The sequence below is a fragment of the Vigna angularis genome, chromosome 10, assembly GCF_016808095.1.
Source record: "Vigna angularis cultivar LongXiaoDou No.4 chromosome 10, ASM1680809v1, whole genome shotgun sequence".
Lineage (NCBI taxonomy): Eukaryota > Viridiplantae > Streptophyta > Magnoliopsida > Fabales > Fabaceae > Vigna > Vigna angularis.
Window position 1 is genome coordinate 30045700 of NC_068979.1, and position 15495 is coordinate 30061194.

The following is a 15495-nucleotide window of genomic DNA, read 5'->3' on the forward strand; positions in this document are numbered from 1 at the left end:
CCCATTCGGAGGTCTTCATTTTCGTAGGATTGTTCCAGTTACATCTCGTCTTTTAAGTTTTGTCAATTAAGTCTTTAATATTGAAAAATTGAATCAATTGGGTCCCGTTAAATCAACTTAACGAGGTTAAGTTTTTGCTTACCTGTGAGGGTGACGTGGATAATTTTGGAGACGTAGTGTGCACATACCCTTATACGTGGCTTTTTATTAATGAAACCCTTGTGGCATTTTCTAAATGAAACATTTAAAAAATTGAAGTTTTTCTGAAAGATTTTAAAATTAGGGTTAATTGAAGTTTAAATTGAGAAGAGAAAATCTGAAACTTCAAGACGTCAACCATGAAAGCATCTCCGTTTTGCATTCACCGTCAAGCCTAGATTCACCTGCAAACAGAAACCAACCCAGAATTGCGCCTCCGCATCAACAACCAAAAATCACCATCTTCATCATGAATCAAAAGACGCGAAGCTCCTCCCATGGTCGTCATCTCCTTCGCACAACCTGCATCAAAAATCGGGACCACAGAAAAGCAAATTCGCGCAACAGCCCAAGAACCCCAAATCAAACCCTACGAAGAACCCTAAGCGCAAATTTCATCTACCCTTCTTCTTCATCTCGCGGCACTCAAACCTTCATCCGACAACCATGGCAACCAATCAAACCAGAATCGCGTCACCTAGGAAACCATCAACACCAGTCCAATTCACTGAAGCCATGACAGAACGCGAGCAGCCGCCGCAAAAATCAAGAGAGCGTTTTCCCCTTGCCAATATGAAACCCTAATTGATGAAACCCTTGCAGAGACCGCTTCAGATTTTCTCTATCGTGGGCTTCAGTCTTTGTCTGTTGGTAACTGCGTGGACCTTGATGATATGGGGTTGATTGAAATTGTCAGAGGGTGTTCCAGGCTGGTTAGCGCCGTCACGAGAATCACGAACTCCTTGCGTCGTTGCGCGACCGCCGTGAGAGCTCCAACGCCTTTGTTTCTCCTCCTCGAGCAATTGCGAGAATCATAAAATATTTCAGAAAAACCCAATTTTTAAAATGTTCTTTTAGGAAAATGCCACATGATTATTAAAAACCACATATAACGCTCTCTACAAGCCACATCTGAAATTACATCCATGTCATCCTCACAGGTCATCAAATTAAGTTGATTTAACGGCAGGGACTCAATTGAGTTAATTATTCAATAAAAAGGATAAAGTTGCCAAAAATGAAAAGACGGGGATGTAACCTTTTATTATCGAGCAATTTAAACTTATATTTATTTATATTATATTTATATATTATAATTAAATTTCAGTAATTTTGTGTATTCATTATTATTTATTATTATGTTACTTATACTGGATGACCAGATGGTCAGTTATAGATCCAACGATCACTCAATAACAAAGTAATTAATTAGTATAATAATAGTAATTAATTAGAATAATCAAAGTAGTTAATTGGCAATTAATTAAAGTAATAAAATAATTAATTGGAGTAATAAAAATAATTAATTATTAATTAATTGGTTAATTTTAATTAAAAGTCTATTCCAAAATCTATAAGTACAGGTTTAACATTAGAATGGTTGACACTTGAGTCTCAGAGTGCTTCCTACATGTAACTCCCAAACAGATCGAACCTGTAAGAGGATTCATAGACCGAGGATTATTCGAGCTAGGAGCAAATTCTTGATCCCATATACCAAAACATCTTGGCATCTACTGTGGGGTTGAGGATGGTAGAAGAAACTCAATGGTGATCTGGTGGAGTTAATTAGAGAAATGCAGGAAATGTAGAGAAGACATGATGCTGAAATAACAGCTTAAGAGTCGAGTGTTTCGCCGAAAGTAGACCGGGCAGGAAGTGAGTAGCGCCACGGCCAGGACAACCCTTTCTATCCAAACCGTTCAGGCAGAGGGATTGTTGTTGTTTACTACTGCGGTGATGGAGGCACCGATGTCGAAGAAGAAAATGCCCCCGACGTTTGAGAAATAAGACGAATCAACTGACCAGACGAGCACCTTCGCTCCTTTGTAAACACCATGACATTCTACTCATCAAGTGACCCGGTGTTGTGTCGAGTGTTTTCTTTGTCACTCAAAGGAGAAGTGTTGGCATGATTCAACACTCTACCCCCAAACACGATGAACTACTTCACTACCATCAGTACATAGTATGCCTCTAGCAAGGCCCAAAGCCATACCCACTTGACCAAACTTCCATGCAATTTCTTGTCGATTACCTTGTTGGTCCTAGTTGAACCTTTCATACAATTTCCTACAGACTACCTTATCGATCCTAGTTGAACCTTCCATACAATTCTTTGTTGACTACCTTGTTGGTTATGGTTGAACCTTTTATACAAGTTTCCAACTAGCTATCTTATCGGTCTCGATTGAACCTTAACAACACTCACATCTCAATAGAAAGTCGTCTAGAGACATAACAACTTTCAATTTTCATAAAACAACTCCATTGAGCTAGCCACATGCTCCATTGAACCCTCCATGTCTCTTTTGAGGCTTCATAAAGTCATCTCAGTTGCAATATGTATTCCACCTAAACTTATGATAGCTCGGTTACATGAGATCAACTCGGTAATTGTCTTTAGATAATTTTCATGAAATGTAATTAAAAATCATGGGAGTACTTGATGACTTCTTAGTTGACCACGTGTTGACTAACACAAAAACAAAAATTATATAAAAATATACAATTTCTTTATTTAAAATGGTGTGGAAACTTCTTGTAATTTTTTAAAAATATTTATATTCCTGTAATATTCCTAGCTGCTATTAAAAGAAATAATATATTAATTCATTCGAAAGTTTGACTAAAAATGAATATATTTTTTTCTGGCAAATTTATATTCATTGTTATATCACAATCATTTTTAGAAAAAACTTCAAAATATTTATTAGACTACAATCCAAAAACATGATTTTATTTGTAGAGCAGTGTAGGTATAGGATGTTAAGAATGATAATATATTGTAATATAATTAATTTTTTCCAGTTATATACAAGGATGATATTTCTGTTAAATTAGAACAAACTTTTATCAATAATATTTCAAAGAAGAAATTTGTGGACAACAATAAAATCGTAGTTGATGAAAAATGTAAAAATGTACTATAAACAAAGTATAAAAAGTTTACTTTTATACAATTACAGGCAACAATACATAATCATATTTGTACCTATTTCATTAAATCTTTTAAAACTATAATTAATATTTGAATCACGTTGATGTTTACTATATGAATGAAAGGAAGTCTGTGGTCACATATACATTAAATAAACAAATACATTATTGAACATAAATTTAAAAATAATAATACATTGATAATTGAAAAATAATAATGCGAATTTGAAAAGCTAATAATTGTTATTTATCATTAGTAAAAAAGAAAAAAATTTAAATGCAAATTTTAATTTTAAATTGCATTTTTTCATTTTCAAGAAAAAAAAATTATCTTAGTTTTAGCCTTTACAGGTAAGACTAACTTGATTTAATTTAAAAAAAAAATCAAAAGTGTTTAATTTATTTTAATTTTAATTTTTTTAATTATAATCAAATTAAATTTATAAAAATAAAAGCTGATTTAATGAGTCTTCAATTTGACAAATAGAAACATCATCTTGAAAAATAATAATTGACATTTATCATGTTAGATAAACAGACTAAACTTTAAATTAAGGTTGGAAACAAAGAAACAAAATTTGTTTCGCATATTAAATCATGCAAGACAGCCACCACAATTTGAAAACTCTCTTCATTTAGAAGGTTGAAACTAATATTTTCTTCTAATATATTATTTGTTTTAAGTTTTTTTGTGTACTAATTTTGTTATAGGTTTTAATTTTTCTTTTTCATTTGAAACCAATTAAATAATAAAATAAAAGAGAGAGAAAGGGAAAAAAGTTCAGTTTCACTAAAATTTAACTTTGAAAATGTGTATAAAACTAAAAAAATGTTTTTACAAAAAATACTATACAAATACTATATAAACAACATATGATAATCTTGTACAAAGTGATAAAATAGAATATATTAAAACTGTGCATGACATAAATAACAATTAAGGTATCTGTTATAATTTTATTTCCCTAAGGACCTTTTGTATTTGGATTGGAGTTCATATGCCAAAAGAAATAAATAAGTTGCATTGTCCACACAATTTATTATGTGATTTTTTTACAAAAAGTTTTTGTTTCAACATACGAACTATTCTATCTATGTTTATGATTTTTCACATCAGTAAATACAATGATAAACCAAATATACAGAATGCCAAATGGATTTTGCTTCATAACTGCTTGAATTCAGAAAAATCGTTGCACATGTTTCACTGCATTGCTCCCTTTGCTTCTCTGTATAGTTGATCAATGTGATCCTGCAAAATATGTTGAGAAAAAGTAGTGTTTATTGAGTAACATCTGATTGGAATTTACAGAAAAACATTTATTGCTGATGCATGGAAGCCAAAAACTGATGCAAATTTGGTAAAAATTGTGAATCAAACTGCTAACTAAAAGGGTTATAAAAATGATGACAACAGCACCTTATAGTACTTGAGCAATTGTGGTCTCTTCAATTTGAAGGTTGGAGTTATTAAATCTCTCTCCACGTCAAAGGGATTTGGGTCCAGGTGAATGGCTTTTAGCAGCTCAAATCCTCTGAGCTGAGAGTGTTTGTTTCATGTCAGATATAGCTAAAACAACCAGAAACTAGCAGCACAGCATAATGAACTACTATTTATACATACTTGGAGTTTCTGACCAGTGCTGTTGAGCTCATCCAAAATGTACTTTCTTGCTTTTAGATTGTCACATAATGATTTAAAATCATCACTCACATTGTGCATTACTGCCCAATCCTCAATGGCCTTTCTTTCAGGGACCACAACAGCCACCAAGAATGACTCAAAGCTGTTTCCATACACCCAAATCTGCATAACAAAGAAGTCTTTTATCAATTATTGGATCACATAAACTTTAAATTTGTGGTAAGATCTTGCTTCGACTAGAAATAAAACAAATTTACAGTATATAAGTAGATACAAACATGTGTATTGATTGATGAAATTTTCTTGTAAATTTATATCTGAACAAAAAATGAATTATGAATTCTCACTATTGTTTCTCTAGTTTTAATGAGTGTCCTGTGAATGAACCAGAATCATACCGATGCTATAAGGGGGCACTGCAAATACTTGTTTTCAATATTCTCCACAGCAATATATTCTCCTTGAGATAATTTGAAGATATTCTTCTTCCTATCAATAATTTTCATGGCTCCATTTGGTTGCCACTCTCCAATGTCTCCTGCAATGATGTACTTGTATTTGAATTCTTTTGCTTATTTACAAATCACTGAATTTTGAATAAAAAATAACAACATTGCTTACCTGTGTGAAACCAACCATCAACCATAACCTCTTTGGTCAGATCTTCACGCTTGTGATAACCAGAGAACAAGGTATTTCCTCTCAGACAAATTTCTCCTCGGGCTACATTGGAAAGTGCATCATATTCCATCTCTGGCACAGATTCAAGCCTGGCTTCAATGGTTGTCATGGGAACCCCAACTGTTCCTGTCATAGAATACACATCACCTATGGCAGTGAAACACCCAGCACAACTTTCAGTAAGACCTGCCACATCAAAATGATAATAAATTAATATGATCATGCACATGTACACAATTACATGTCACAATTATATCAAAATCATGCTAGAATTCTTTTATAGTATTTAACCATCATTTCTAGAGTTGTCAATTTGGCCTAACCCACGGATCTATTCAAGTTAACCTTTAGTCCAAACCGACTCGTCTCAACTTTCTATCTAAGTCGACTCGTTATGATCTTTAGCATGGATTGACTACCTTCCACTTTGGCCTTGATGGTAACCTACTTTAGAAGAGAGATTTGGGGATTGGACATTTTGAGGCCCCTCATTTGGTTGGCCAATAAAATGAAAGTTTCTTTAGAAGTGGATTAGGGCTGGCACATAGGCCATGAGTCTAATTGACACTTCTGCTAATTTCTATTTTCTAGTGAGTCTCTGTAAATTAAGTCCTTGATTCAGAAAGCTTTAATATGCTTTTTCTCTATAGTAGAATATCCATTTACCATACCATATCCTTGTGATAATGTAGATCCACTGGTGACCCTCATAAACTCTTCCACATGCCTAGGCAAAGGAGCAGCTCCTGATAACAGGATGCGAACACGTCCACCCAGTGCTTGTTTTGTCTATCATTGAAACTTATATTTTAGTTTAGAACCAAAGTTTATGAAAACAACACATGATGTTAAAGTGCTATTATACCTTGTCAAACACAAGCCTATCGAACAGAGGTGCTGCTTTGTGTTGTGGAAGACCCTTCTCCAAATATTTTAACTTGCTGTCATTAGACTCCAAATTAGTTTACACAAACATACAGATAATAACTTCACACTTGAGTTTAATGATGAAACATACTAGTTGTAAGCATACTGAAACAATGTACTCCGCAGTACTCCTGCTGAGGCAAGTCTGCTCTTGATACCTTCAATGAAGAGCTTATTTATTGGATAATGTAGTCATACAAAGATCAGAATTTAATAACACTGTTTAAGATTTTGAATCTGGTTTAAATATGGTAGTCACAGAACCAAAGATGATCATAAGAAGCATTCTTGTTTTACCAGCACAAATACGATCATAAACTCTAGGAACACCACAAAATATAGTTGGTTGAAGTGCCTGAACATCTTCCAGCAAAAACCTGACATCCTGCATGAATCAACAAGAAAAATCCCTAAGGGCATTAAAACAGAACATTTAAAGAAAGAGTCAAAAACTAATTCCATCAGGTGAATCAAAATCTTACTCCTTGCCAAAATCCTATTGATGAGCCCTTGGAGATGCAATAGGTTTCCATTATTTGATCATATACATGAGCAAGAGGAAGAAAGGAGAAGTACACATCGTCTTCTGCTGCCTAAAAATATTACATTGTCTTGTCACTGTCAGTTATCAGAACTGGGTTTAAGAAATTATGTTCCATTTGAAAATTATTGTGACATTTGTCAAGATGGAAGCTAAAGAAAGATTGGGGTGACATAGTTCCCTGAGTCAATATTATAATTTATATGTGATGAAACTAATTAAGCTTCAAGGAAAATGGTTCTTACCACTCTGTCTGTTAACATAAGTATGTGATCAACAGACAACACTTCAGCCATGAAAGCCTCATTCTTAATAACGACGCCTTTGGGATCTCCAGTTGTTCCACTTGTGTACATTATTGTGCAAATGTCTGTCTTCTTTTTCAATGGTAAATCCCAATCCAGACATCCCTAGAACAAGGGTTAAAAGGTTAATATCTCAGAATACTCAGAAAAGAAGACTCATGATCTGTCTTTGAGCACCAATTGAAAACCAGATTTAACATCTTACCAACTGGAGAAACTCTTCCCATGAGAAGCAGGACACACCATGCTCCTCAGCTTCCTTCTTTTGTGCAGTTGAAACACTTCCAAAGCTCACAATTGCTACACCAATAATTAAAGCTCAGTCAGCATGGAATGGAGGTAAGAACCTTAATCTATGAGTAAATAAAACATTGATGCTTCACCTACTTTTAAGATTTGAAGAACACTGCACAATACATGACAAAATCTGTGGAAAAAGATGTTAGTTCACTAGGAAGCTTCAAGAAATTCAATGGATAACTTTCCAATTACAACTGCTTTCTATAAAATACAGCATTGAAAAGGACTTGCAGCAGGCATGACATATTTCCAAGACCTGACTTTACATTACTGCTCTAAGCAAGTTGCTGATAGTAACATCATATAATAGCTTATGTATACATTTAATTAATCTAATGAAGTTTTCATCACAGTTTATGAGGAGACAAGACCAAGATAGTTATGTGTTCAAAGTTGCATGCAAAATATGACAAATTAATTGTTAACCTATGTAATGATGATCCTTCTATAGCAAGCATGTGGACTGGGGGGTAAAATATGAGGAAGAACCAGATAAGATAATTCTAGTGAGTTTGAAGGTTCAAGCAAAGCCATGTCATCAAATTATGAAACAGAAAAATTATCTGTCACACTCAATGAATCCAGGATTACTAAGCAAATATGGTAATATTAGAAATAGAGGAATTCAATGTTTTGGAAAATCTAGAAGTAGTAAAAGAAAACTGTGCTCAAAGAACTAGAACATACTGATTGAATTTTTTTTTCCTGAACAAATGCAATTGAAACTTCAGCATGATTTATGATAAACTCCACTGCATTAGGACCTGGTAAGCATAAAACCAAGGCAAAGCCAAAGTCAATTACTAGCTTGCAGAATTACAGTCTGAATGAGTGTTGAGCAAGAGAAACTTGCTGATATATGCTCCAATTTGTGTCCACAAAAATGTTTCAAATGGTAAAAGCAAACTAAAACATTTGTTAAGTCAGAATACACATACCAAGGGTGTCATATAAGGGAACATATGACACTGCACAACTATTGCAAGCCTGCAAAACAGCAAAGTGGAATCAAGTGAAGTCCCATCGGAATATCAACTAAATAGTATTGCAATTACAATTTAAGGAAATTTTACATTGTAATTCAATCTCAATTATTTAGGTAGAATAGTTTGCTTACTTTTATGATTAGTAATTTAAAGCAATACCAATAATGATTTTCGATTGGTTGATGACATACTGGAATAAAATATAATTAGATATTATAGATAATTAGTTATTTAGTTTCCAATATTCTAGATAGTATATGTATTATATATATAATCAATTGTTTAGCTTCTTTCCCTCTTGATATGGTATAAAAGTCATTTAGAGTCTATCCTAATGGAGTTTATTAGGTCTATCATGTTATCACTATTAGGTTGGACTGCCCACAAATATATAGTTTCATGTTTGAGATGTATATGTTTTTGTTTTAAGTGTTTATTAAAAATCTTACATCGATTAAAGATGAGACCAATATACACTAGGTATAAACCACACCTTACAAATCAGTTTTATAGAATGGAGATAAACTTAAACTTTACTTTTTAATATGATGTATCTAAGCAAAATTATGTTATGGCATTGGAGTTAAACTCTAAGATATGAGGCTTTATTAAACGAAAAATAATTTATGATGATACTAAGAAAGTGGTATACCTCCATTGCAATGATCCATTCAGGGCAGTTGGATCCAAATATGCCACATCGGTCTCCCTGTGATTTAAAACCATTAGTTAGACTATCAATTTCCCATTATTCAGTGATTCAATGCAATTATCTTGAAAGAACAAAGAATGTTGCAAACTTACTGGATCAACACCACGGCTCCTCATGGCAAAACCCAGTTTCAAGGCAGCATCATAAACCTCTTGATATGTAAGCCATACATAGGAACCCGCCTGTAAATTCACCTCAACGCTCACATGATGTTTTAAAAAATTTGAGGATAAATTAGTTTTCCCAAATAATTTAGACTCTCAGAGCTATCCATAACAAGAGAACTTGTCTTCATTTCCTCAAGTTAGGTAAAAGGTGACATGTAAGCATAAAAAAGTTTAACAATCAATGAAGAGAGTACTAGTTCCATTAGTGTGTTGTGTCACTTTTTACATAAGGGAACAATGAACAAAAATAGGAGATTTTAATTCTAAGTTCCAAAAAAATGGAGTTGGTACCTTAGATTCTGTCTTCTGACGCCTACCAAGCATTTTGCTGTTGGGGTTCCTCTTAACAGAGTCCCTGCCAAATGAAGCACCAAAACTGAATAAGAATTGGTGTATTGCTTTTCTTTTCTTATATAGAAAATTCACATAAATATTCATTTGATACAATTTTGGCGGAAGAACTGTACATCTAACTGATAAATTGAGAAATTATAGTAAAGAAAATTAAAAAAAAAATACCTAAAATTAGCAACAAGAAAATATACATAAAAATCAGTACTAGCACAGATGGATAAAAGTATAATAATGTTACTTCTTAACATGGGGCAAAAAAAAGAAACACTTCCATTCGAATTTTGCTGCTCTAAACCGAGTAAGGATTAAATAAGTGAACAGATTCATTGATGAAAAAAAAAAACTTTGGCATTCTAACACAGTCATCATTTGCCATGTAAGTGCATGAATACTGTATGTTAATTTTCTCATCAGGGACTATTATTACTCACTTTACCCTCTAAAGTAAGTTACTCAATTTAGAAGAGATTCCCTGAATGTGAGCATTGTGATGTTGATCTATGTCATAAACACAACAAAACAGATAAAATTTTCCTACAAAATGACTTAATGCATCACAGACGACAAATGATTTAAGAATTTGGAGTGTCAGATGAGATATCAAAATGTAGTATTTAGTAAAAGAAAAGTAAAGAAAACTGTGTTTGAGACCTGAAGAAATCCCAAGGTGATTCCAAATGAGAAGGAACTTCCAAGAGAGCATCTTTAGCATAAATGCTCCTATAGACAGGACCTGCAGATGGTTTTCCATCAGTTGCAGGCCTTCCCTCTTCAACTTTCACAGTGAAAGTCTCTGGCATTGTAAGATGGAAAGGAATGTGCAGGTGTGTTGTCTCAGAACTTTGTCTAGGGGATGATGATGATGATGATGATAATGATCAAAGTGGAGTTATATGTGAGGTAATAAATACAAAGGGGTGTGGATAAATCAAATTTCAAAGGAAGAAGAAATGCATGTGAACCGGCAATGTGGGGGTTGAGCCAGAGCAATAAATTCAGTGTTTACTTTTGCTATGCATTTTCTGAACAATTTTTTGTAGCTGGTTTAATGCTACCTTCTTTCGGCTCTTCTGTGACTTTTCTGTTTGCATGTTTTCAACAACACAACCTCTGTAGACATTTATATTGGAAGCAAAAATTTGGTGAAGCTAAGAGACAAATTAGGAAACACAAACAAACAAAATAAAGGGCATACAAACTTTTGGTTCTCCTTAAAAAGAAGAAGAAAAAATGTTTAATATAAGCTTTTTCTTTAATGGAATGTATTTATAAACTTTATAAATGATAAATATCTCTTCTTAGTATAGAAAGAAACTCATGGTAAAAGTTTAACTCACACTTATAAAGAGACTAATGGAATATAAATATAAGCTAAAAGTCTTATAATAAGCAGAAATAATATAAAAAGAAAAACATAAATATTATGTTTTAAGTTTTTATATTGAAAGTAGAGTAAACTTTTTTATGGAAAATTCATATATTAAAACTAGTAAATATGTTTTGGAGGTCTATCCCAGTAAATAAAATTCTAGCTGATATAACTCATTCTCAACTAATTTTTTCATTCTTGAAAACTTGCTAAAGAAATATGATCTGAGTTTTACTTATGGCAGGGAGATGTTGGTTTCATTTGTGTCAATATAAAAGTTTAAAAGAATTATAAAACAGTGACAGGAGTATTTGAAGTTTTAAAATTTTAACTAGATCTTTCTTATTTTTACCTTTTTTAATAGAAAATTGATATTTATACATAAGAAATTTATTTATTTTTATTTCTAGTTTTTAAATATGTTTATACTGTATTGTTTATATGCCTATTGTACTATTTACAATATATATTTCCATGATATTGATAGAAAATTGTTTTTGGATATTCATCATATATTATACTATTAATGACCATCATTAAGCATTTGTCTGGACAAAAATGCACCCTCAAACTATGCATCACCATCTTCATAATTTTGGTCAACATTTAACAGTGTTAACCAAATTTCATAAATGAATGGTTAGTTGGTTATGTCTTCTCAATAAACACTGCCATTTTTCATTAAGTACTCTACTCTTGAGAATTTCTTCAGCAAAGCATAAATACATATATGCACTCAGTTTTACTATTTAATTGAATTATAACTTTGGGCTCTTTAATATTTTATCTACATTTTTTATTTATAATTTTACTCTTTCCATTTTCAAAAAGTCATAGTTTTATTCTGATATTCAGTTTTACATGTTTTATTCCTTTCACTTTTCCCCCAAAGGGGACATATAACTCGTATATTTACTTAAGATATCATCAGGAAATAATTTAAATAATTAAAACAAAAGGTGAAATATATACGTTTTAAAATTTTTCTAAATTTGCTAGTTTTTTAAATGCAGAGATGAAAATAATGAAATTTTTAGAAAAAAAAAAACAAGAAAAGTGACGTTCATGGCAAGAAAAAGATCCCCAAACTCAAAAAAAAAAAACAAAAACGTTAAAAGGTTATTTACATTTACCTTAATGAAATAAATAAGATATATTGACAATCCATTTAAACATATAACCATATATAAAAATTTCCCCTAACTTATAAATTATCTATTTATATTATCATATTATTACAATATAATTGGTAAATAGTAATTTTGATGGTTAAACTATTATTTTTCAATTATATATGTAGCCACAGTAATGCAAATAAGGTGTGAGAAACTTATTTGTTTCAGGTTATTTATTTTTAGTAGAAAAAAGAAATAGATAGAAAGTATAAAAGTAAAATCAGGTAAAAGTAACTTCAATTAAAAAATATATTTAGTTGAAAATAAAGTGAAGAAAAACTAATTAGACTTAGTTATTTTCAATTTTATGATATTGAATTCATTACCACCATTTTCTCTCTCTCTTCCACCAAACCAAACAACATCATTAAGCTTGTGTACTCAATTAATTTTTATTGCCAGCTTTGTGCAACATTACTTCCATTTCCCAATTTGCAAATTCTAAGCAAGTTGGTGAAGATGGATTGAAAAATTAAACCATAATAGAAATGTAGTCATTGGGTGGTAAACCATAGAAGAAGAACAAAAATAAGTTTGTTGGGTAATGTTAGGTTAATGAATAATTTCATGCATGCAGTTGAAAATTGGTGTGACAAAACATAGATTAGGTGGAATATGATATAATTGGATATGATATGAGGTGGGGGAAAAGTTGAACATTAGTTTGGTGGCCAATTGAAAAGATAGCCATTCATAATTCATACCTAACTTTGTGTGCTACCATTAATGTTCCATGCAACATTAATTACCAAAGGCATGTAGCACCACAAGTGGTGGGTAATACTAAAAATTGCTCATATGCCAATTTTGATAATTTTTATGTAAGGATGTCGAAATTATGGAATTATAATTTGTTGATTAAGAAGTTAAAAGAAAAAATAACTACATAATATTTTTTTAATGTTATTGTGGCATGATTTTAATCATTTTTGTAGTTTTAATTTTTTTAGAGCATTCATATTCAATAACTTTTTTGTTTAAAAATATTTTTTGAAATAAATATCTAGACTTTGGTACATTCGTAAAGTGGGTCAAAATAAATCAGATTATGATGTTAATTTGAGTGGTAAGAGAAAAGGACAAAGAGAGGTATGAATAGCGAAATCTATCACTTGGACATGTAATTTGGGTTTAAAGGCCCATGAAAAAAAGTTAATTACTTTATATAGTCCTATGTTTTTTACTGCACTCCTATTTTTCTAAATACCTATTTTGCCCTTTTTTATTTATATATTTTCAGAGCTTAAATTACTCCATTTTTTTGTTGCTCTCCACTGATGCACTTGAGCTATTGGTCTGGACATTGTTTTTGAAAAAAGTATTTTTAGATATGATGGTTTAGCTAATTCGTGTGGTACCATTTGGTGTTTTTTTATTAAACGTATTCAAATAGAAGTAAACCTGTAATTAGTTTTGGAGTATTTTTATGTTGTGTAGTCACGAATTGTGCATTCTAAAGGATGCAATGTATTTCTTATTATACACTCGGTAATCTATTTTTTTAAGTAAATTTTATATTTTGAGTTTACCAATCTAAAAAGTACAATCTATATTCTAGATGTGCAATTATAAATACAATTTATTTATTTTTTGTTTTAGTTTGGTCCATAAAATAAAAGTTACAAGTTCAACATAAATGATTATGCGATGACATAAATAATTATGCGCTTGAATTGTGAAGATAATTATATTTGACAAAAATGGATAATCTTTTGGAATGAAATATCAAGTGAAGTTTATATATTGACCTGTATAGATAAAATTCCTTAAATCATTAAATATGAGACATTAGCTGATAAATAATTAAATGATATTGAAGTACAATCTTCATAACAAATGATGATGTAATTATTTTATCGAAAATATGATAAGTGGCATTTTTTTATGTCTTGTGCGTATAGGTTATTAGTATGTGATATAACCTACTTGAATAGGTATGTGGAATATCTTTTAAACTTGTCATCGTCGTAGTATGATAAAATCCATGAAAAAAAATGTGTTATTAGGTTGTGAAAAAGGTAAAAAATATAGGAGTTATAAAATCAATACATTTTAAACAAGAAATTGCAATCCGATTATATACTTTTATGCAATGGAAGAGAATGAATTGTAAAGTTATTATGTGAAAATCATACTCATGAAGTGATGGATACATTAATAAATAATCTATGTTTAATTAATGTATCAATACATTTGTTAATATTATTATAGCATAATTATGATCTCTATTTAAACTTTATTGATTTAGTATATTCATCATTTTAAGATATTCAAGTTCATTAACTTATGCTTAAAATATTTTTTTAAAAGTAAATATTTAGACCGTGCGTTTATGAAGTGAGTGCAAGATGATTCAGTTGTCCAATATACTTGCATCACATGGCTTACTCTTAAGACAAAAAAAATAAGTTTGAACGGGTAGGAGAATAAGAAAAAGAGAGGTGGGAATAGTAAAATCTATCATGAGAATATGGACTTTGGGTTTAAAGGATAGAATTGAATATGGGGATTTCTTTTTACACTACCATCGTTTTCTCGTGCATCTCATGCTACCACCCCATTATTGCCCTCCACCAAATGTGTTGCTGCTACTATTGTGAAAGGTACAATAATATTTATGTTTTTGGCTTCTCTTTCGAATACGGGTCAACATTAACAGTCTGAGTTGTATTATGTCGTTTAAAATCCAAATGCTATCTAGAAAGTGAATTCTGACGTTTAATAGATAGTAATTAATACAATAGTTAATGTATGTAACCTACAAAGGTAATAATGTCGATTGTGCGTCTTTCTTTGTCTGAAAAGTCTTCTGGAGGAAGCGGTTGAGAGTACAAGATGATGTATTCTCTTCATCGATGTCATTATCAGTGGCCTCTCCAGTCTAAAGATCAACTAAGCGAAGTTTGGGCTTGGTTGGCAGCGTGACTACAACTACAAATACAGATAATGAAACTGACAGCTCTGATAGTGCTAAGCTTGTCACTAAGATAGACGTTAATATTGTTAACGAGGGGGTAAATTGAACCTCCCAATCGTCCCTAGCTACGATTGGGCATTCGCGACGTTTTTTAGTACATAACTCATTTTCGCTGGGGTTAAAAATTGATGGACTGAACCAAGCAAACATACATAATCAAAGTTTCTTCACAAGTGAACTAATCACTTCTCTAATAATTAATTTGCACCACACTTGAA

At 31.6% G+C, this 15495-nt stretch overlaps 1 protein-coding gene across 1 annotated transcript; it reads right to left on the bottom strand.

Annotated features, from left to right (window-relative positions):
- Positions 1 to 4020: 4020 nt before the first annotated feature.
- LOC108335174 (probable CoA ligase CCL6) lies at positions 4021 to 10846 on the bottom strand. Its single transcript, XM_017571125.2, has 19 exons — positions 10408 to 10846; positions 9694 to 9757; positions 9328 to 9417; positions 9176 to 9232; positions 8476 to 8524; positions 8225 to 8301; positions 7625 to 7664; positions 7443 to 7537; positions 7178 to 7342; positions 6874 to 6984; positions 6689 to 6776; positions 6483 to 6549; positions 6330 to 6405; positions 6136 to 6253; positions 5405 to 5650; positions 5182 to 5321; positions 4763 to 4945; positions 4559 to 4678; positions 4021 to 4390 (listed from the first exon to the last, which is right to left on the bottom strand). The coding sequence occupies exons 1-19, from the start codon at positions 10554 to 10556 to the stop codon at positions 4343 to 4345; spliced, it is 1983 nt and encodes a 660-aa protein (XP_017426614.1). The 5' UTR covers positions 10557 to 10846; the 3' UTR covers positions 4021 to 4342.
- Between the last annotated feature and the right edge of the window lie 4649 nt (positions 10847 to 15495).